The following is a 24113-nucleotide window of genomic DNA, read 5'->3' as shown; positions in this document are numbered from 1 at the left end:
CATGCGAAGAGTAGGTAAGCCTTTGTCTTTCAGATGCCGGAATGCAGCGCGAGGCGTTGGTGACAGCCGATGGACCAGGTAAGAGATGCGCTGCCACTGAAGACCGTAGTGCTAACCTGTTCTTTCTTTGTCTTTACAGGTGCTGCTGAAGACTGGATTCCAGGATGGTAAGCCTTTGTTCCCTTAGGCCCAGGATCAGAAGCAGAAGACACGATGAGCGTTCTGCTGCAGAGAATGCAGAATAACGCAAAGCAAGATTCATCCATCTGGTGTGGTTTAAATAGCCTCCTGTAGTGCTTAGGTGTCTCCTTCCACAGCCACGCCTAGGTAAGAAAAGAGTTCCTGCTTTCCAGAAGAGTTCCAGTGTTCTGAACCTAGGGAGTGGCTCCTGCCCCACCCAACAGGAAAAGTAGTCCCAAACAGAAGAGGATCAGGAGTTCAACTGGCAGGTAAGTAAGCAGCATGGTCTACTGCAGGTAAATCCACCCAAGCATTATGAGCCCGGCGCTTCCAGCGCTGGGACTGGGCATCTTTATGAGCCTGGTGCCAGTGGCGCCAGGACAGGGTCCAAAAGGTCCCAATTGGGACTGGCTGGCACTCGGAACCGGGGTTATGGGTCTGTTTCCAAGGGAGTCGGGCAAGTCCTGATCTTTTGGAAGCAGAGATCATGACAGGTATTTTCCCACTTTGTAGGAACAACTTGTTTCCTACTGGGATTGCTTTCCAATTAAGCTATAGAATTTTATCTAAATTGCTTGTGATTAATATATTTTCCCTTTTTTTTGTGAATCCATGTACATATTATGAATGTTTTGTATGTTTTCTTTTCTTCAATATCTTTATTTTTTGTAAAATGTGATTTAAATACTAAGTGTGTTTTGCATATTAAATTTACTAGTGTACTCTAAAAGAATTATCTTTGGTTCCTTTTATGTGACTTTTATAGACGCACACTCCTTCTACACCAATTTTCGAGATATAACTAAAATAATTGACAGAAATTAGGACTGTCCCCAGCATGGGCACCTCATCTGGTTTTGCCTCTACTGTATATTTAGCCCTCACCCACGTTTGCACAAAGGGGCACCCCTATTGTTCGTATAAACAAGATATTTGCCAAAGCCATAGCGAACTGATTGCAACAGTTGATGCCATACCTTATTGTCATGATGCCTACCCCCAGGCATCCGGACGAAGCCCATCAGCCCCGGGAGCAGGCATCTAGACCTTTAGTAAAACCTCAGCAGCCCCGGCTAGGGGCTATCTGGGTTCAATTCTGGCGCCTTAGGCGCCAGGCTCATAGTAGGAATCAGTCCTGGCGCCTAAGGAGCCAGGCTCATAGTCATTACTTACCTCAGGCAGACCATTCTGCAAATAACTCCAATCCAACATGAAGCCTGAAAGGCTATTTTTCTACAGGGACTATTTTTTACTCGGGTGTGGTTCTAGGGACTTCTTACCTGGGACTACTTTTGAGGCTATTTAAACCACGCCCGACCAGCAACATACGCTTCGCGTTATTCTAAATCCAGCAGCATAACACTCACCGTGCCTGCAGCCTGCATCCAGTCTTCTGCCACGCCCGCCTCGAATCCAGAGCTCCTAAAACAAAGAGGAAAGAAAGGGACAAGGTTAGAAAACGAACTTATTTCTATTCCACACCTGATTCTGGATCCATCTCGTCTCCGGACCTGTAAAGACAATCATGCAGCGCCGCGCCAAACTCACCAGTCTTCACAGCATCCTTCGGGTCGGCGCTGCCTCCATCATTTCTTCGCCGAACTTTGGCACCTAGGAGACAAAAGAAAACCACAAGGTGAGCCGAGGGAACCAACAAATATAATTCTTACCACCATAGACTTACCCGATTTACCACCGGAGGCATCCTTTTGTGACTTTCTATATTTTCACGTGCCGCATCTGTAAAGAGAGACAAAACAACACGTTTTCCTCGTGCAACATTTACCGGACAGCGCCGGGTAATACAGACTCTTACCTGAACGCCACCAGCTGCCACAAGAGCATTTTTTCACGAGCCAGCTGCAAGACAAGAAAGGAAGGGGGGAACAAGAGTGAACATCGGACATATTGAACTCTATGAACTTAATACTTACTGGTCCTCACCAGGAACCTCAGAGTCAATACTCTCCGGAACTCTCCCGAGCCTTCAAACCAGTGAAGTAACTGGAATCGACGCGCCCCTGCAAATCCACGCAGGATGGAGAGCTCATTTTTCAAGAATATAAGGTGAGATTGCTGTGAGGGCATTTCGGAGGTGATTAGTTGGGGGAGGACTGTGGGGGTGCCATCACTTGAATCCACAAATGGCTAAATCCATCTCTCCACTTGCAGGAGAATATTTCTACGGGTTAAGCAGACAAGATTAGGAGGGCAGATCCAGTCAGTCATCGCTGCACTACGCATCACGTGGGTGGAGACCGCAGCTGTCCGGGTCTGACCAACGCCACTGTGGGAGCCAGGTGAGCGTAACACTTATCCACAATGGCCAATCAGGGTTACAGCATTACATTTTGGGCATTTTTACAACGTAATGGTACAGGTGCCTCCCTGCCCACTGCGGTAGCCAAATCCTTAGATATGCAGAAGGCATTTGACACAGTGTACTGGCCGTACCTTTTCGCAGTGTTGAATAATGCAGGGTTTCGGCCTCGTTTTAGACCGTGGATACAGTTATTGTATAAAGACCCGATAGCAAGAGTTGATACGAATGGGACAATGTCAGCGACCATTAAGCTGGGGGCGGCACCCGTCAGGAGTGTACTTTGTCTCCCCTTTTGTTCGCACTTGTGATTGAGCTTTTGGCCGATCTGGTTCGACAATGACATGCAAAGAGTGGGTTGAGACTGGGTGGCTCGCCAACGGTCATATCATTATATGCAGATGATATCCTGCTTTATATAAGGGCTGCAGGGGCGGTCCTTCAGATAGTGGAGGAATTTGGTAGATATTCAGGGCTCGTTCTCAACAGGGATAAATCTGAGGTGTTACAACTGTTGGACGTTGCGCTGGGGTAAGTGGAAGGGCATGGGTTGCGTGTGGTGCATGACTCATTCAGGTACTTGGGTATTATGGTTCAGAGGTCTGCTAAAGGGACAATAGCACTGAATTACATTGCATATATGAGACAGTGTCCAAGTTGACATGTTGCGGGAAGGTCCAGATGTCCTTGATGGGGCACCTCTCAATAGTGAAAATGTTGGTACAGAAACAATTGTATTTGTTTAAAAATATCCAGGTTTGGCCGGGCAGGCATTCTTTAAGGAACTACAATCACTGTGTACATGTGTGTACATCTTTTGTATGGGGCAATAGAGGAGTCAAAAAGGGTTGGATGGTTATGATCTGGTCACGGGAGAAGGTAGGCCTGAAAGCTCCTCACTTTGAAATCTATTATGCCGCCTATTGGGAAGATCTGCAAACCCCCGCCACATGTTGAGTTGGAGAAAGCGTGGGTGGTGGCACTCTGCACTTTGATGTGTATGGCACTGCATATGAGTTGTAAGGACCCACTAGCTGCTACGCAACACGCATGGGGTTGGCTGAAGCAAATCAGGTGGCTGGAACACCCTTATGACCCCCCCATGAGCTATCTTGTCCTCTGCACTGTGAACGTAGTGAGGACGAGATACCTTGTCCTCTGCACTGAAGGGGTTAAGGGAAGCGTGAATTATGCAAACCCCTGTTCCCTTAAAAACAAAAATAAAAAAGTATCAGCAACCCAGATGGCAGCTCGGAGTGCTAATAATGATCAATAACTGCTTTTATGGGAGCACATAGCTGGAATGATGCGCTTGGGCCTTCCTGGCTCGGGTTCGAGGCCCGCCCTATCACACCCTCCTCATCACAACTCCCCATCCAGACTCCACTAACTACACTAGAACAAAAAAGAGGATCATCCCACACCAAGCCAAATAACACAACTACAACTGGTATCACCTCAAACAATTCTTTGAAAATAGCTGAACTGCAACTTCACCTTCAAAAGAAATAGTTATCCCCCACAATTGACCTCATTAAATATGTGCTGTAGCTGATCTCAGACAAGATGACTGTGTAACAATCTATTAACAGGCTCCCCAAATGCACACACTCACACCCCATAAAACAGCAAAGCACTTGTCTTAGGCAAGTCTCACAACCACCATATCATCCAGATTTCAGGGTATCTTCATTGGTTTTGCACTGAATCACAAACCCTTAAAGCTGGTCTTACCTAACTAGTTAATCTCTCAAGGACAAGATTGGTTCGGGGTACCTGGTGGTAGGCCTCCACAATGGCCTGCGGAGGACATCCGGTCCCCCGTCCAAGAGTGATATCTCTCTCCGTACGCCTGCAGCCGAGACAGGACCAAGGATGATCTGCAGGGTGTAGTGCTGCACTAACACCCAGCAAAAGCAGGTTAAAATGGACCGATACACTAAGGGTTCCCACTCACTGAGTAAGAAGCCTGCTTCTCCATCACACTCAGGACCACCTGGGGATCAAATCGCCCGACCGGCACAACAGGATGGTGTGGAGCGGGAGGTCCTAGATGCTATAGCAGCTCTGAGGACATCATTGGAGATGAAAAGGGATAAAGTGAGAGTTGACGAGTCTCTATTGCGCCAGGAATTGCGTAGCTCTCAGGCAAAGTCAATGATCAGGGAAGAAGTATCGTTGATATCAAGGGTGTGTCCACTATTCTGCAAGAACAAATTAAAGACCTGCAAGTTCGTGCCAGGTATCTGGAAAACAAGATGGAAGAGGTGGAGAGCATGGCAAGGCGGAATAATATTTGCTTTGTTGGACTTCCATAGGGCGAAGAGGGAGAGGATGTCACTAACTATATTGAAAACCGAGTGTTCTATTCTGTAGGCCCTGTGAACCTACCACAAGACCTTGTGGTGGAGAAAGCGCTTCGCGCCGTGCCCAAACCCCCTGCCACCCTGCCTCAAGCTATCACCGCCAGAATTAGCAGAGGGATAAAGAATTGATACCTAGACATCCGAGATGGGGGCCGGATTTGCAATGGTAACAAGCCGTTTGCGATTTACCCAGACGACACGTGGCAGGTCCAGGCACTGTGTAGAATGCTAGACGGGGTTAAATCCACTCCAAGACAGGAGCAGATCCGATATATGCTGCTGTTCCCAAACGAGGTTCAAGGTACTATATAAGGGCAAAACTATATCTCTTGATATGCTGTTGGAAACTAGGCTTTGGATTCTGCAGCAAGGATTCGATACCGGCAAGGTGGATGGGCTAGAAGGGATGGCCCTATGGATGAGCCAGAAGGAGACGTTGAGGAAAGCTTGTTGAAATGCGCCAAGACCCCCTAAAACTGGAATGGAGATGCATACTTTACGTGTAAGGGAGAGTCAGGATAAAATGAATGATCCTGAAACGCAGTGTCGGAAGAACTCTCAACTGCCTCTGAACAAGTATGTGATATCCTGCACAGCTGGGGTCTAGCCTTATGCCAAGCATTCTATTTGCTTATCGGACTTTGGGTACTGGGAGCCCCATGGAACATATAGGCAAAGAGCAAACAGCGAAATAACCGAATGCGGAAGCAATGTTATTAAAAACATGTTTTTAATGAGTTGAATGGTGTTGGAATAGCTAGGTTCCCTCTGCGCTACTTACACCCTCGAGTGGTTGCTGGAAGAAGGGACATCCATTAATTCATCTTCTGGTTGGCATATCCAGTCTCCGTAGCTTACCGGCTGGTACCGATAGTGCACATGAGCACAGGTGCTCCGAGTTTCTTGGACTGCGGTCCTCCATCATGTGTGGAGGGTTAAGCTCCTTGTTCTACAATTTTTGTTATGGTTTGGGTTGCAGTGTAAGGGAATGGGTCTGAGGCATGGGGGGGGAGGATGGATGGGCCACAAATGCAGTTTTGTGATTAGTATTGTATGTGCGGGGATAGTAATCTGGGACGCTGGATTGACGGCGGGTTTTGGATTGGTGGTCATGTTGAAAACAATGTCTGTGGAGGGTAAATCTAAAAGTCGACAACAGTTAAATGTATGTCATGGAATGTGCACGGCATGAACAACTTTTGTTAAACAATGCAGGCTGTGGGTTTACTGGAGGAAACACAATATTTGCATAGCCTTCATTCAGCACCAGGAAGCGCCTGCTGTCTGACAAGCTTAGCATACGGCACAAGAAATGGAGCTGAAGGGGTATGGGTCCTCTTATTCAGCTCATGCTAGAGGTTTGTTGATCTGGATAGCAGATGGGGTCCCATGTTCTACCAGGTGGGTTCATAGTGACTCTGAGGGCAGATAAGTACCTATGGAAGGCGCCATGGAAGGTAGAGAAGTAGGCCTTATTAACTCCTATGCACCAAACCTGGACACTAGAAAGTTCTTTCCGGCATTAAGGAACAAATGTATGGGATATAGACAGGATATTTCGATTTGTGGTGGGGACTCCAATTGTAAACTCAACCCAGTTATGGCTAGGTTGGCTCTACAAAGGGTTAAAACTGGGATGGTGCATGCATTGAGTGATTGTCTCGATAATCTGCACTTAATAGATGTTTGGCAGTCCAAAAACCAGACTAAGCACACATACTTGTTTTACTCGAACCCACATGATGTTTACACTAGACTAGACCATTTCTTTATGGGAATTTAACACCTACATATATGTGATGGTATAGACTATCTAGGTAGGACAATATCAGATCACTCGTCTCTGATGATGTGAATACACCTCCGGAGCAGTAGGATGAGCATTCCGCTGTGGAGATTGAGTGGAAGGGCTGCGGGATGCCACGTACAGGGACATGCCGAGTACGGAACTAGACAGATACTTTGAGATTAATAAGGGATAATTTGGAGGTGCTGGAGTGGAGAGGGACGCGTTCAAAGTTGTGATCTGTGGTGTCTGCTTGTCCGCTGCATGTGGCGTGAGAACTACCTTGAAGAGGATGCCTAAAAAAACAGAAAGACATATTTGACTGAGAATAGGGAGGGGGACCTCAGTAGGTAGAGAACAGGAATAGAACATGTTGAGGGGGAAATGCTTAGAAGAGCGGGAAAAACCACGCCGTTTACATTCAAGCTGGGTCCTCGAATTGTAAATTGAATTAAATTGTTACATACCGATGGTACAGCTAGGGTGAAGACGAGTAAGCTGGTTTCTGAAGGTTAAGAAAGGGATGAGGCAGAGCTGTCCACTATCTCCTATACTCTTTGCATTGGCTTTGGAGCCGTTGGCATGCATGCTTCGCAGGGCAACAGGAGCGGTTATAACGGTACAGGACTTAACGCATATAATCTCGCTATACGCTGATGACATGCTACTTCATGTCTGAGACCTTACACAAAATGTACTGATTCTCATGAAAATACTCTAATTTTGTCTGCCTATCTGGTATTCGGATCAGTAACAGTAAATCCTGTGTTTTCACGATAGCAGCTCTTGTGCATACCCCTCGCTGATTTGCCATGCCTTTCACTTCAGTGGGAACCAGGCACGTTTAGATATTTCAGCATCAGGATTCACCATGGCTTTTATGATGCACATTGTGGTAACATGCTTCAAGCCATAAAAGGGAGTGGAGAACTCAGAGTTTTGGAAGAAAATGCCCTCATTAGTGATGGGTAGCCCTGACCAAAATGGTAATTTTCCCGAGATTATTGCGCATTTTTCCCCAATGTGCCATATTACATCCCACCACCGTACAGAATAAATTGAACATCCTCATAAGAGATATGCTCTGGGTGAGGGGACTGTGAATGGTGGCTCTTAACTCGTTGCAAGAGTCGTATGGCTCTGGAGGACTACAGATCCAAAACTTGGAAGCATATCTTTTGGCAGCACAACTGCAGTTTGTCACAGTGGCTTTTGGAGGAAATGGCCGCTGAACTGAGGCTGTTGACTGGGGCAGTGAGGCCATATACCCTGAAGGAAGTTATATGGCAACGTAATAATGACTGGAAGGCTGACTATCCGATAGACCTGGGCAAGTGCATTTGGGAATGGGCGAGCACGTTGGTTGGCTGTGATAACCGATACTTACGCCACATCCCTTTGAGAATGGACACAAGTCCCATGAGGGTGCTGGGGCTAGGATGGTCTTGCTAGACTGGGAAATGAAGGGACTTGTGGTATGGGGAGACGTATTTGAAGAAAATCACCTCATACCTTTTCCAGAGCTTTGTATTTGTATGAACAGGGATTTATGGAAGGGACACTCATTTCTATGCTGGGATGACGGACGCATAGGGTCTAAAATATGCTACCTGATGAACTCCCTTGCATCTTTCTATTGGGTGGCCTTATATTCATGGGGACGCGGTCCACTCGATATCTACAATTTATGGCATACTGCTTGATAACAGCAAAAGGAAACCGAAGGGAGTGACTAGAGTTAAAGCCGAATGGGAACGAGATCTAGGTGCGACGTTTGAGGATGTAACATGGCAGAAGATATGCTCATATACTAAAAAGGTGTCCAGAATGCCAGTCTGAAACTAATTAAGTACAATGTGCTGCCAAGGACGTACTGGACTCTCTTAAGATTGCACAGAATGAACCTCTTGAGATCTGCACTCTGTCTACATTGTAATTCATTGGATGCCGCTTTCATACGTATGATATGGCACTGCCAAAAACGAGACAATTTTTGGGTAGGGGTTCTAGACAAGGTCCGTAATATGGGATGCCTCAGTTATCATGCATATTGGGTCTGTTCCCCAGGCGTAAATCTATGTTGCAATTGAATAAAATGGTTGATCTGGCTTCAGTGCTAGCTAAGAGGCGCATAGCTGTGTCGTGGTATACTTGTGATTGCCACAGGTCATCGGATTGGTCAAAACATTGATTGAATGGGCAAAATCTGGGCTAGCAGTGAGGATTAGAGCAGAGCCCCTAGATCTGCAAACAGCTGTGTTGAACAGAACGTTTTTGGACGATTGCTATATCCCTTGGACGATAAACCACCATGAGACTTTAATAAACCGACTGTATTACTTTTTGTGCTCAGATTCTGTTGCGATCAGTATGAGAAGACTCCTTTGCCTACCAATCACATTCTACTATGGCCTTGGAAGGGAGGTGGGAAAGTGTTGTTCTCATTTGGGACGTTGATGTATTGACATGGACGGTTTTAATGATACGTTAATCGATTTGGGAAACTGTTTGCTCTTAATGTCCGATTGATAAAACTCAGACATTTTTAAAAAACGAGTTAATCTCTCAAGTGAAACGGTTCACTACAGATGGTAGCAAGATCTTCAAGAAGAACATCTGGTGCATTGAAATTGCAATTATGGTCACTCCTTTGTTGGAACTCTCAAATCTTTAACACCCTTATAGTTGCTGCGTGATTCGAAATAGTGTGCACACTTCATGAAAGACCCAAGACTCACCTCTTTTGGAAATGCCTCATCAGATAGGCATGGATGGCTGTGCCTCTGCGCCTGCAGAGTCCACATTTTGGAATTCTTTCCTGCCATGCCTACGCTGTGTCAATGTAGTCAATTGCCTTTAGACATTTAAGACTGAATATCATTTTTATCAAATATTCGATGGTGAATTGTATTCAGAATGTCAATGTTGTATGTGCGGCGTCCTGTTATGCATCCACAATGCCAAATCATACATACACTCATAAACACATGCACCAGGATTGCATTTCTGGACATGCTGAGCAACAAGTTTATAATCTGAAGCGGCAGACTTATATAAGAGCTTTTTCCTTAAAGGTACCTTTAACTTGAAAATTAGCTAATGAATGCTCAAAAGCAGTGCATGAATTAATTAGGACAAAGGCAGTCAATCCACGAATGTCATGCATTTTTCTGAATTAAAAACTAACTTGCGTTTCCATTTGAGAGGTGTTTCTTTGAGGCAACGTCCTCTTTTCCAGTTATGTGAAACTTTCAATCTTTCTTTGACTGGGATTCCAGGAGCACTATAAAACAAATATAAAATACAAATGATAAAGCTTCTGTATTTATCATTTTTATCAGTCTTGATATAAGGTGTACTAGTAAACTATTGCAACAGGAAACTGTACAAGGACAAACAATTCTCATTCATCTTTATATTTTTAGAAAGCCATGATCGTCCACTAATCGTTATGGATCACAAAAGACAGATTGAAGTGGAAAGGTTTTTCCAGAAAGGGGAAGCTCGCCCCCAATTGGCGAGAGGTGCGGATCTGGCAGTACCCGCACCCATCTGATTTAAGTCCTTTATAACACACCTGTACACAAGTGTTTCTAGGCGCACAAGACAAGGAAGGGGAGACAAAAGGAGAACAAAATAAACGATCTTACTAGGCCTTGTGTCATTCCAATCATGCAAGTGCGATGTGGAGAAGGGAGAAAAGAAGTGCCAGGGGGATTGAGGGGGATAGTGCAATAGGCAAACTCAAGTCATTTTAGGCCCATCACAAATACCCCCCTTATTTTGAAAATCTTCACCAGGTAGCTTATAGTCCAATTGCGGAGCACATGAACAAATGTCCTATTCTGAATGACCAGCAATCAGGTTTTAGGGCAGGTTTTGGAACTGAGACGGCACCGCTAGAATTAAAAATGAGACGGCTGGGTTGTATAAAAAAAATAAAAAATAAAAAAATAAATGAGACGGCTGGACCGCATGGATGAAAATGAAGCCTCTCTGCTGATGTTGGCCTTCTTGTTGGCATTAATAAATCTATTTACAACAGGCTTCACGTTACCCAGAACTGAGTTGTAAGAGTGGTTATGGGTCTCTCTCAGAGAGACCATGGGCCTCATTACAAGTCAGCTGGTCCGGAAACAATGGTGGCGGTAAATCTGCCGAGAGTTCTGCAGGTGGGAGGTGGAAACACCGGCTCCGTCATAGACGGAACCAGTGTTTCCATTGTCCCCATTCCCATGGAGTCCTATTGGACTCCATGGGAATGGGGATTCACTGAATTCCGCCTCCGGAATTACTGGGTCACCGGGGTTGTAATAATTCGGACAATCACAGAGGCGGAATGGTATTTCAGGGCCGGCGGCAGCCTGCCGGTTTTTCCGGCACGGCTACTGCCAAACTCGTAATGAGGCCCCATGTGTCAGTAGCCAGACAAGCTCTTCACTGGCTCCCGGTAGAGTCTAGAATCCTTTTTCAATTATTAGTAATCACTCAGAAATGTAGGCAGGGAAGAATGCCAGCATATTTACAGTCTCTTATTTAATAAAACACATGGTAGATCGCTTAGATCCAGCAATCAGGATCTTCTCCTGATCCCTAGGTGAAGAACCACGAAGGCCTCAGAGGGAGTCTTCTACGCTGCTGCCTTTAGGGCTTGGAATGATCTCCCATTAGAATTAAGAAGCATTGACTCAACTGATGTATTTAAAAGAAAACTGAAGACAATGTTTGCCTATATATGTCAGCTAGTACCTACTACCCCTCAGTAATCTGTTTACGCCTGCATAGTTTTTGTTCTCCGTTTCGTTTTTGTGACCTGTTGTGCCCTTAAGCCTACGGGTCCATGGCCTGCAAATTATAAATTGAATACATTTAAGTAAAAAGTAAAGTAAGTGCTGCCAGCTCAAGTAAGTGCAAGGAGGCAGGGGACTGTAGGGTTGCAGATCCAGTAAGTATGTGGGAGGCCCGGAGGCAGTGCACGGGGCTACTGGTTGTGATGGAGCCTGGTGCCTGTTAAGGTTCAGAGGGTGACCTGGTAACCAGTTAGTGCAGCAGACAGGTACATCAGCAGGGGGTGGGGAAGAGAGAAAAAGAGAGAAAAAGAGAGAGAAAAAGAGAAAGAGAGAGAAAAAGAGAAAGAGAGAGAGAGAGACCTTAGGTGTTCCTGCTCAAGTTTTAGAGAGGCAGGGAGGCTGTTCCAGAGGGAGGCCCCAGCCAAGGACAGAGATCTAGCCCTGACTCTCTGCCTGGAGAAGCATCTGACCCTCAATGAGTTGGAGGTAGATGAGCGGAGGGCTCAAGAAGGAAAATGCTTAGGAAGAGAGAGTTGGATGCAGTGTGATCCCCGGCCCCAGAAAGCCCTGTGGACAATGCACAGGGTCTTGAATTTGATCCTTGCAGCCACCAGGAGCCATTGGAGAGATTTGAAGGCTGGAGAGATACAATCCCTGGGCTTGAGGCCAAGGACAAGTCTTGCAGTCCTGTTCTGGATTAGTTGCAAAGGGCGGAGAGTAGAGGCAGGCAGATTTAGAAAGAGGCTGTTGCAGGAGTCCAGCCTAGAGAGAACCAGGGCTCTGGAGACAGTGAACCTCTGGGAGAAAATAATAAAGGGAAGAATACCTCTGAGGAGGTGAAGCTGGTAGTGGGACTTCTTAGAGATGTCCGTGATGTGAGAAGAGAAGAAGAGGGTGGAGTCGAAGATGACACCAAGGTTTTGTGCCTCGCTGGAAGGTACAGGTAGAGGACCCAAGGAGGGCAGCCAGGGTGAAAGCGGGAGCAGGGGTCCCAATGAGAAGGATCTCAGTCTTACTGGCAGAAAGGCAGAGATTGTTGGAGGCACACCATACCTTTTCAAATGTTTTCTTATAAATTTGATGGGATACAATAAACAACTTTGCGCAGTATTTCAAATAACAGTCAACTTTTCATAACCCCTTCCCCCTTCCCCAGTAACACCACATAACTGCATCCACCCTTCCCTTCCCAGTCCCACTGCCCTCATTGGTTTCCTGCAAAAGATCCAAGCACCACCGTTCTCATTCCTTAGCGTTGGTCACTGTTGGGTTTGCCCCAGGCTTCAAGTGTTTAGCAATACATTCTCCCCACTCCATTTCCAATCCCGTCAAGATCCTTACTCCAACCAAGGACTTCATCCAAATAGAATTGCACTCTGGGGCATCCCAACCACATATGCCAGTAAATCGGCCCTAGCCCTGAATCCTTTCCAACACAAAGGGCTGGCATTTTGAAACATTTTGCAGAGTCTAACTGGGTCGTAGTGCCACCTGTGAAGCAGCTTACTGGCATGCAGCTTATATTGACTGGAGATCGACGTCTGTGAAATTCCCCTACAATGTCTGCCCCACACTGCTGTCCCAGAGGGCTAAATCAACGTCCATGTTTTGCTCCCACCTTGTTCCAAGCTTCTCCGCGGACCGCTTCCCCGATCCCACAAGAGCCCCATACATCATAGAGATCAGTCGCTTCATTTCAGTTCCTTAGTTTAAGATTTTTTCAAAGGGGGTGAAAGCTCTCTGTATCCGTTCCCTCCAGCGAGCTCCGGTTAACACCCCCTTCAATTGAAGGTAAGAGAAAACAGTTTACCTATGCCCAGGGCCTCCTCCAGGTCGAGTATATTAATGAAGCTACCCTCCCTCCACAGCTGGCCAATCCATTCCAGTTCGCCTCAAACCATTTCTGGAAGCGTTTGGGGTCCGTTATAAACTCTCTACCTCCAGGCACCCGGAGGTGACCTGGTGGGGAGGGCCACGTTGAAACTCCTCATGTCTGCGTCTTGTCGCCAGATGTTCCATATAGTTCCCACAATAGGATGCTCCCGAATTCTGCAGAGAGCTTACTTCTCAGTACCCACAGCCATTGCCCAACTGTGGCCCAATGCAACTGTAAATTATCCAACGTAACACATGGGAGATCCCTTTGGGCCCTAAATTGAGGTATAAGAACCCTAAGGTGAGCATCTTTATAACAGAGTTGCATGTCTGGTAGGCCTACTCCCCTTTTTCTTTGGGCAGGACCAGTACTTCAATGGAAATCCAAGCCTTCTTCCCCTGTCAGAGAAACCTTAGTAGAGCGTCCTTTTTCTCCATGAACAATAAGTCTGGGATCCAAATGGGGAGCATCTGGAACAAATAAAGGCTCCTCGGAAGAACAACCATTTTAACATATAGCATTGAGGAACCCCATATTGGTAATTTGCTCCATTTCTCAAAAGCCATCTTAATTTTGGCCATCAAACGGGGGAGGTTTGCCCCAAATAATTCCCTCACATCCCTTGCTACATTCATTCCCAGGTATCTAAGTGTTCCCGGGTTGACCCGCAGACCCAGAGATGCAAACCTCCCCGTTTCCCCGTCCCTTTTTCTATCTAAGGGAAAAAGGACTGATTTTGCCCTATTAATCTTAAATCCCACCTGGGAGCCGTATTGCTCAATCAGTTGGATCTCTGCTGGTATGGAGGTCAGGGTATTCCTTATGTGTAAGAGTAGATTGTCCGCATACAGGGCAGCTTTCTAGTGCACATCTCCGACCACGAATCCCTCTACGCAGGGGGGTCATCTCTAATCTTCTGGGTGAGGGGTTCTACAGAGAGGGCAAATAATGCCAGGGAGAGGGGGCAACCCTGCCTGGTGCACCTTCCCAAAACAAACCACTGGGAGTACCCCCCATTTACCGGCACAAAAGCCTTGTGGGGGGGGGGGGGAAGAGTACACTGCAATAAACTCACGGAGAAACCTTTCCCCAATACCGCACTTAATAAGCACTACTTTGTGGAACCCCACTCAACCCTATCAAATGCAAGCGTCTACAAGAGAAGGGAGGGATCCCCAGATAGCCACTGGGCTTCATGCATCAAGTGTAAAGTTTTCCTCATCGTGTCAACCCCTCTCTCTCTCCCCCCTGCCCCCTGACGTCCCTTAATGAAACCCACTTTTTTTGGGTGGATAATTCTTGGCATATACCCCTCTATCCCCTCTAACCCAGGTGTAGATTTTGGCATCTAGGTTAAGAAGGGAGATCAGGCGATAGAAGCCACATGTCCGGGGGTCCTTGCCCTCCTTGTGTATTATCAAGATAAGCGTTAGGGCGAAGGACTCCGGGGCCTTACCAGTATTCAATATATCATTTAGTAGTTCGGTCATAAATGGGAGTAGTAAAGTGAGGAATGATTTATAAAACCCTGCTGAGAGCACATCTTCCCTAGGGGCCTTTCCAAACGGTAACCTCACCACAGCCTTGTTGATTTCTTCCTCTGTTATGGGGGCCTCTAATATACAGGTTTCTTCCTCAGACAGTTTAGGTAGATGAAAGTCTTTAAAGGATAGTTCCGGGACTTTTTTTTTATTGTTCCTATGGTTCGGCCATGTGTTTTTAAGCATAAATCGGTAGATCGTAGAAAACTTTCCTATGGACCTTACCCGACTTTTCGTCCATTAACGCACTCGAAAACATCCGCCATTTTATGATAATCCTATCATTTCCCCCCATCGCCCTGGCTCACCTGCTTTTGCGGCACTAAATCAAATCCCCCGCCCCTGAAACAGACTTGATCAAAACATTCATATTCCCCGCCTCTATCCGTGACGTGACTGTGCTGCGTAGGCAAACGCGCCCAGGCGTCTTCTACGCGACTCCACACAGAACCAGGAAATCAACACAGATGAGCTCACACAACACAGCGCGCCACAATTGGGAATATGAAACTGTACTTTTAAATTAAACCGCAAGATTGTAAATTTGGTAAAGTACATTTATTTGACATCAAATGTTTTGAGAATATTCAGCGATTTGCATTTTTATTTGCTCACGTTCCAAAAAGTTTGTTTCGAGGCACACGATGTTCCTTTGCTGTACACAGGGTCTTAGATCATCTCACAATACAGCGCCACAATTCGGAATATGAAACTTTGGTTTAAAAGCAAACGGCAAGATTGTACATTTGGCAAAGTACATTTATTGGACATCAAATGTTTTGAGAATATTCAGCGATTTGCATTTTTATTTGCTCACGTTCCAAAAAGTTCGTTTCGAGGCACACGATGTTCCTTTGCTGTACACAGGGTCTTAGATCAATGAATTTTTATTTGCTCTCGATCCAAAATATTTCGTCTTGAGGCAAGCGATGTTCGTGTGCAGTAGACAGGGTGTTGGTTTACGATAAAATAAGCTCTTCGGTCGCACTGATAATCGCATGGCTGTTCCAACAACGAGGCACTAGGCCACCACAGCGGTCTGTATGTTGCATCTAGCCGTTAGTACCGCGTAAGGGCATACTTGTACTTGGCGATCGTCCCACAAAATGGTCAGGGTGCTAACGTTGTTCACGCGGAGAAGCAATTGGCGATTATAGAAGCCATCCGCCGGTGTCTGGTACTCGTGACACAGACAATAATGGATGATGTATCTATTTGAAATACATAAAAAATGAAATTAGTCTCACCATCAGATCTTTATTAAAATTATTCATTTTATATATTAGGTCTTGAAATTATTTCATAGCTAGGACAGTGCAACTGGGTTTTATACGTCAAGGGGGGGCTGTAGGATACTGAGACAGTCCCCCAGTGCAGGGGTTGACAGGGAGTGCAGGTGGAGAGTGGAAGGGCCCAGGACCGAGGTCGCAGACAGTGGACCAGTTGTAGCAGGGGAGAGGGAGAGAGAAAGCAGAAGCAAAGAGGAAGGTTTTGAGGTGCTTCCGTAAAAGGAGACGGTTCTCCCCAAGATAGTGCGCGGTACAAAACAATATGCCACATAGAACGAACAAGTACAACTTAACCCGTCTTTAAAGCTACTGTATAGTAATTAAATTGCGGTATAAACTCATCTAAAGAGTTACTTACATTATATTTGCATTTTCCATTGTGTCTGTGCGTAGGGCAGCCCCGAAATACCACTCCTTCTATGCCGACGTTATTTCTTCTAATGAACGAACATGAAATGGCTTTCGTTTCTGAAATTATATTCATTATCGTTTCTTACGTGGTCCCGGCCTGTCAAGGTCAAATAACAATAGAACCTTATACTGAGTCGTGGGCCATTCTGGCACCCGAGAAAAAAATCAAAGCAGCTGACCTTCACTTTGAACGAACACACATTCCTAGTTAGCTACATTCAGTGTAAGGCCGTCTCACAGGACTTGAAATTTACACTCCATCTTTGCATTTTGTCTGCGTGCTTTGCAGCCCCACAGAACCATAAATACGGAGACATTCTATATTTTTTGAAAAATGATTTATATTACGGTTTGGTTTAATTTAATGCGCAAATGAACAAGGTTGGATAGATAAACATATTCAATGGGCCTGCGACATGAGGAGACTCGAGAGAACAGACAATCAAATTACAATCATTTAAACCGTGATGTGTATTTCTCAATGAGCTCTTCTTTAGGTGGACATGGAACAGAGGCAATGTTGGGTGGCAATGCAGTTGTCCCCTGCACAGGTTCGTTCACAACTCCATTTATGTGCCTATCTAGGACGTCAACAATAAGTCTCTCAATAAACTCATATTGCATATCCTCAAACACTGGTTTGATCACCCATTGTTTACTTCTTTTAGTGAAGGCCTTATTGTAGCGAAGCGTCCCTAAAGTTCGGGTCGTCCTACTTTGTTGACGGCCAACATTATGGTTATGTGCCAAGACCGCTAAAAGAGTCCGATTTATCATGCCCTCCATGCCAAAATGCAATCGTTTTGGCCTGTACTTTAGGCACATATTGTGGAACACCTCCAAATCTCCTGTGTGGCAGAATTCCGTGAGTCCCCTCAAAGCTTTTGTTATAGTTTTATCAAATACAATCTTTTCAATGGCTTTGTGAGTGGGTGATGAAGGAATCAACCACTTCTTCTTCCGTGCCTCCTCTGTGGACAAATGGCCATGTTCACAATTGTGGAAATGTTGGTTCGTGTTCCAGCGGTGCACGTTTGTACAGTGTAGCATTACTGACCGCCATTTTTCCAGTAGAATTTCCAACGACCCTCCACATGTTTTTGAGCTCCACCAAAGATGGTTGCTGATTGACTTGGCTGCAGGTAAAAAAAAAGATATGCAAGGTATTTCACAGTGGTCCGACATTTTTTATTGATTGTTTTTGCAAGATGCCAAACGTCAAATTGGTGATTTATATTTTTGTACTCTTCTCTCATTGTCTTGGCAATTGAAACGTGTCTGTCCGTGGCTATCAGGTCGATCACCATTCCCCGCGATTGTAGTTCTTGCAATGATGCTACAAAGCCAACTTTCTCCATGGCCACTGAGGATGTACTTTGTGACACCTGCACGACCACCGAACTCACAATTTTCTTACTTTCCATGTCCTGAAAGTGGTAGGTGCAGTACTTGGCTGAAAATCCTGGGCTGTCGCACTGTCCATCACCGGCTAGCCTGAACCGTTTGCCCGCGAATGTACTATCAATAGACATTTTTTCCATTCTCCAAGCTTCGCTAATGGCTGGAAATAGATAATCGGTTTGGTATTTGTAGAACTGAGTTTTCGCAATGAAATGGATTCCCACAAACTGAAAGACTCTAATTTTTTAAAACTTGAACCACTAAAAAGTGCAGCCGCTGCACAAAGTAGATTGCCTGCTGGCAGTTGCCCCAGCATGGGTTGTGCAGACCATGAGAAAGGATGATATTTTGTACAGGTGGCATGTATTTTAAGGTTAGTGCCTCGAATTGCACGAGTCACATTAATCAATGGCTCCCCACATACTTCCCCACCTACCGAATGCCCACATTTCAACCGAATAATAATATCAATCAAACAACTATCGAATACAATGAATTTGGCCTCTTTCCTTATACTGTCACTCTGCATCCCAGCTGGTTCGGCCTGTAACGTTGAGGACATGTCACTCACATGAAAGGTAAAATCTCTGATATCGTCTTCCGCTATGTTCAGTGATATTGAAGGTGTTTCATTGTAGTCCACTTCATTCTCTTCCATTGCAACATCTGTTCCTTCTCCGGCAATTGGTGAATAGGACAATTTCTTCAACTTTCTCGCGGTCATAGTTTTTGCGGGTGTGGATTCTGTGAATTTATCTCCGTCTGCATCCGAACTACCAGGAGGACATTCACTATCAATGGCTGCATGTGGTATAGCTCCGTTGTCAATCACTTCATATTCTTCCCATTGGCACGATGCATCTCCAGTCTCAAGTCCCTGCCAAAAGGTTTGACAAGCAACATCTCTCGTTCGCTTCACTGTCTGTGTAGATCTAGTTCGTACACCCACTTGCAACTAGAGGACAGATTGGAAAAGGGATGTTCAGTTTAAACACAACTTACAGTATTGAACTATTAACAGGGAAAAACAACATAATATAGTGACCAGGACACTAACCTTCTTTTGCTTTCTTTTCTTTGAAACTTTCTTGCCTCGAACTTCAACATCAGGACGCTGTTAACCAGCACCTTCACGGGTTGACTAGCAAAGCGCAAAGAAGTGCTCATTAGAAATATGAAGTAGGTTATAAAGAATTCGAAACAGGGGTGTGTTTGTGAATGAATGACGTGTATATGTCGTGGCATTATGCGGTTTGCAGGGGGCCGTCCAGCGTGAGGGGGGATGCTTGGCAGGAGACACGGGGTCTGGAGGTAGACATGGGAACAACAACCCATGCTCTATAGACCACTTTGAAGTGTACATGGTCTTTGGCACCTCTTGGCCTTTATCGCTCCCTGACAGCTCCAGTTGCCAGCACAAGTACCCCGGTGCGAACTGCCTTTGATAGGGCGGGGGGTGGATTGGGGCGGTGGTCGTGCAGACAAGACACAGGAAGACTCGTGACTGGAGACACACTTATGTGGATTGCAGGGGGCCGTCCAGCGTGAGGGGGGATGCTTGGCAGGAGACACGGGGTCTGGAGGTAGACATGGGAACAACAACCCATGCTCTATAGACCACTTTGAAGTGTACATGGTCTTTGGCACCTCTTGGCCTTTATCGCTCCCTGACAGCTCCAGTTGCCAGCACAAGTACCCCGGTGCGAACTGCCTTTGATAGGGCGGGGGGTGGATTGGGGCGGTGGTCGTGCAGACAAGACACAGGAAGTCTCGTGAATGGAGACACACTTATGTGGATTGCAGGGGGCCGTCCAGCGTGAGGGGGGATGCTTGGCAAGAGACACGGGGTCTGGAGGTAGACATGGGAACAACAACCCATGCTCTATAGACCACTTTGAAGTGTACATGGTCTTTGGCACCTCTTGGCCTTTATCGCTCCCTGACAGCTCCAGTTGCCAGCACAAGTACCCCGGTGCGAACTGCCTTTGATAGGGCGGGGGGTGGATTGGGCGGTGGTCGTGCAGACAAGACACAGGAAGACTCGTGAATGGAGACACACTTATGTGGATTGCAGGGGGCCATCCAGCATGAGGGGGGATGCTTGGCAGGAGACACGGGGTCTGGAGGTAGACATGGGAACAACAACCCATGCTCTATAGACCACTTTGAAGTGTACATGGTCTTTGGCACCTCTTGGCCTGTATCGCTCCCTGACAGCTCCAGTTGCCAGCGCAAGTACCCCGGTGCGAACTGCCTTTGATAGGGCGGGGGGGGGGGTGTGGATTAGGGCGGTGGTCGTGCAGACAAGACTCGTTTGCCGCAGGGCCTCACCAAGGAGAGGCCATCTAACTGCATGTAAGAGGCTGGCTGCAGGATCTAGTACATGGAAGGCAGGGGGGTGAGTTTATAAATACCTCACCCTCCCAGGAGAATATATGGGTGCAGTTCACCCTGGAGACCCTGGATGCCTAGGCAGTTAGTCAGCAGCAGGCTGGCCTGTGGTGGCAAGGCGGCACGGGCCAGAGGTGGTCATCTCTGTACCCGGTGCCCAAAAGGATGATTTATTATGATCAACCATATTGATTATTTACCTATAACCATGTTTTGTATCAATAAAATCCAAAGGCCTTCCTTTTATTGCCAACGCTTGAACAAATCAAAACAACCATTGTTAAAATATATGTTGGGTTTTATTTTAGATCTTAATTTCAATTGAACATAAATAATAAACATTACACATTGTAAAGTTGCGGTTGCAGCACATCCAGGGAAAATCCGCGGTATTGTCCACTGTCGCTGGGGAAATGTTGTCTAATGGCAAGTACCGCACAGGCAGGTATTACTCTCCGAACGCGGTGTCCGAGCCTCCCGTGAAGCCACCAAGTGAAGCAACGATAGGCCAACAGCCTGTACCACCTGTGAAAATGAAAGATGCAAACTGTATTAAAATGACAAAACTTTCTTATCACTGTCGATTCAGGTAAAAAATGTCATTCTGCTTTGAAAAAAATTCTATCTAGAAAATGCACAATATGGAACCAATTTACATGCATTCGAATGATATGTAGATGTAATTTTATATGTGGGAGACGACCATGACATAGTAGTGGCATCACTGACATCACAACCAGAGTATACTTACTCGTTACTCGGATTACGCGGACGAACAGTGCCGCGAAGTTCGTGCATAAGCACCATCATCATCCTCAACACGGTCCGTGAGAGGCAGGCTTCCCTGAACTTTGGCAGCTCGGTGATGCATTGCGGACTTGGCTCGCCTTCCGAAATGTAGGCCAGGCATCCCGAGTTTTCTCGGCAGCAGCAGTTCTCCTCCTCAGTTGGCATTAGCTCGCACCGATTGCACGTGCACCAGGTGGAGACGCCGTCCATGCGACATGGTCCAGGCTCTTCATCCGTTGACTGGTCCTCCCAACTGCCGTCCGAATCCCCATCGTTTTCGCGTGCTTGCCTTTCCAGTAGTTCTTCCTCGGTGTACTCGGGCTCGTACATATACGGCATTATTGTAGCCATTGTGTGGTAAAGAAAGTAAAATAATTTATAGCGGTGGTACTGGTATCTGTTCACACGGGCTACAATCAACGAAGGTAGCTGACCAGAGCACAGAAACGAGTCACAGAATACTCAAAGTAACACAGAGAGAGGAATGGATTCGAAAATCTGCTGCTGTGTGTTGTGAAACGGTGTGTTTACACTTATTGAGGAAAGAGGCGTCCTGCCATTTCCATGGCGACGCTTCATTAGCTGAGGCGCAGCGATTGTTGACACGAAACGGGAAATGGGCGGTACGCGTCTGCTGATGTCAGGCTCAGGGGCGGGGGATTTGATTTAGTGCCGCAAAAGCAGGTGAGCCAGGGCGATGGGGGGAAATGATAGGATTATCATAAAATGGCGGATGTTTTCGAGTGCGTTAATGGACGAAAAGTTGGGTAAGGTCCATAGGAAAGTTTTCTACGATCTACCGATTTATGCTTAAAAACACATGGCCGAACCATAGGAACAATAAAAAAAAAAGTCCCGGAACTATCCTTTAAGGTATGCGTCTGCGTCGCCCTCCTCCAATTTGGACCCTGATTCGTACAGCTTCTCATAAAAGGAAGCAAAGGCCTCCAGAATCCCCTCGGACGAGGATTAGTGTACTTTATCCCTCTCTTCAATTTCCGTAACCCATCTTTCAGCTCGCTGCCCTCTTAGTAGAGCTGCCAGGAGTGCATGCGCCTTGTCCCCTTTCTCTGAAAATGTTTGCTTCAGAAATTGCAGGTTATTTTCCCTTGCTCCAGAAGCCTCAGTTCCTCTCTTTTCCCTGTCGCCTCCAAAATACAGTCCTCGCGTCCCTCTGATGACTCATGCGCCCAGTAGTATTATCTCCTCCCTCAGCCCATTTTCAATTAGTGCTCGCTCCCTCTTTTTCCAAGCATCCTCCCTGATCAGAATCCTACTCCAGGTAGCCTTCCCAGCTTCTCATACTATACTTTTCTCCACCTGTATGATTAGTGTTGAAATATTCCTCAATTTCCGTAGTCATTTCCAGCTGAAACTGGGTCTCTCCACAGGGATTCATTACACCTCCATCTCGAGCCCCTGGGGTTCATTCCCACATAGCCAAATTCCACCGTCACCATATTGTCTCTGAGCTCTGTGCATCTTCCCACAGTGTGTCTGGGGGTTGGGGGATGAGTAGAAGATGTTACCCCTTTCCTGCCATATATCTTGCCACCCATATACTTCCAATGTATCCTTGATCTCCCTGTAGCATGGCCTTGGCGCGTCTTATTCATTGGTGAGCGGCCCCTGCCTAAGTTGACATCCACCCAGATATTAAAGTCCCCTCAAATAATAAAGGTGTCTTGAACTTTCAAGCATTATTTTTGAGAGGATGCACTTCACAAAGGATGCGCACAAGGGACTATGTTCACCCAAGGGATCAAGCCCTACATCTGAGGCCCATGGCGTAGTTGTAAGGGTAGCACCCAAAATGGCCGTCGCGGTCGTGGCGGGAACAGGCGCCATTTTGTCCTCATCTGAGGGGAACTGCGGCACGTGAGGAAGTGAGGCAGGGGCCCCAGTCGATGGATCAGGGGTCTTAACTTTAGCCTTAACATAAGGGACCTCGGCAGAGCCGGTACTGTGAGGCCTGGAATGTTTTTGTGACATACCAACTGCCAAATTAGCCTTCGAAGGAAGGACCTCAGCACTGCCGGTAAAAGAACTTTGCTTCTTTGCCCCCTCAACAGGTCTGGTGTCGCCGCAAGAGTGGGAACGGTGAGAAACAGCTTTCACCGACAAGGCCGTGTCAGGCCTCTCAGAACTGTTGGTAGCTTTAGCCTCTGGACGAGGGACCTCGGACCCAGGCCCGGTAACAGCCTTATCTGCGCGTGCCTCGAACATCCGTTCGGTAACAGCAAGCCCACCCAATGCCTCGGGGCGCACCCCAGTCTTATTTTTGAGGGAAGCCGACAGAAAGGCCTCAGAGCGAGCTCCGGTACCCCACGACTCAGTAGAACTAGGTCCACAAACAGCCCCCACAGGAGAGGCCTCGGAGCGTGCTCTGGTATCCACAGGCCCCTTACGGAGACCCTCTGAGAAAACTCTGGTACAATGATTAGGCCCAACGGGCACCACAGGGCGAACCCCGGTGGCAGAGCGATCAATGCCCCTCCCGGCCTGAGAGGAACCCGGAAAGGTATCCCCCTGGCTGGGGTGCTCTGAAAAGTAAAGAACACCTCCTCCCACCGCTCCAACCGACGTTGAAGTGCCCGGCCCGAAAGGGAGTCGCAGTAAAAACAGGAGTTCCAACAGTGATCTGGACCCAAGCACTCTAAACAAAGAGGATGGGGGTTCACCCTCGCGAAACGACAGTGACACGATTAACAATCTGGAAAGTCTAGTTTGAACGACATAGACAGACCAGTACACGATCGCTAGCGAGAGTCAGAGAGGAAAAAAGGGAAGAAAATCTTCTGAGGATGCAAGTGTGTCCAGTCCAGAACGACCGGAGAAAAGGACTGATGGGCGATGCGTGGGGCGGAGCCAAGGTGGGCGCAGAAAGAGAGGAAGGACAAATTTTAGAAAACATTTTTTTTGGATGCTTTTTACAAAGTGCTCCGGTCCCGTCCCACAGGACGGAGAGATGTC

The 24113-nt window shown here is 46.8% G+C and overlaps 1 protein-coding gene across 1 annotated transcript in view; it reads right to left on the bottom strand.

The window, feature by feature from the left end:
- The window catches only part of FBXW4 (F-box and WD repeat domain containing 4), a 2081992-nt gene that overhangs the window by 1996718 nt on the left and 61161 nt on the right, over positions 1-24113 (bottom strand). Inside the window, exon 2 of the mRNA XM_069611631.1 lies at positions 9840-9935. Within this exon, the coding sequence (XP_069467732.1) occupies positions 9840-9935 (96 nt within the window). The remainder of the gene's footprint in view (positions 1-9839; positions 9936-24113) is intronic.

This window comes from Ambystoma mexicanum, chromosome 8 (assembly GCF_040938575.1).
Source record: "Ambystoma mexicanum isolate Mex_15411 chromosome 8, UKY_AmexF1_1, whole genome shotgun sequence".
NCBI classification, from domain to species: domain Eukaryota; kingdom Metazoa; phylum Chordata; class Amphibia; order Caudata; family Ambystomatidae; genus Ambystoma; species Ambystoma mexicanum.
The sequence above is the reverse complement of the archived record's forward strand: the minus strand, read 5'-3'. Positions and strand labels throughout refer to the sequence as shown.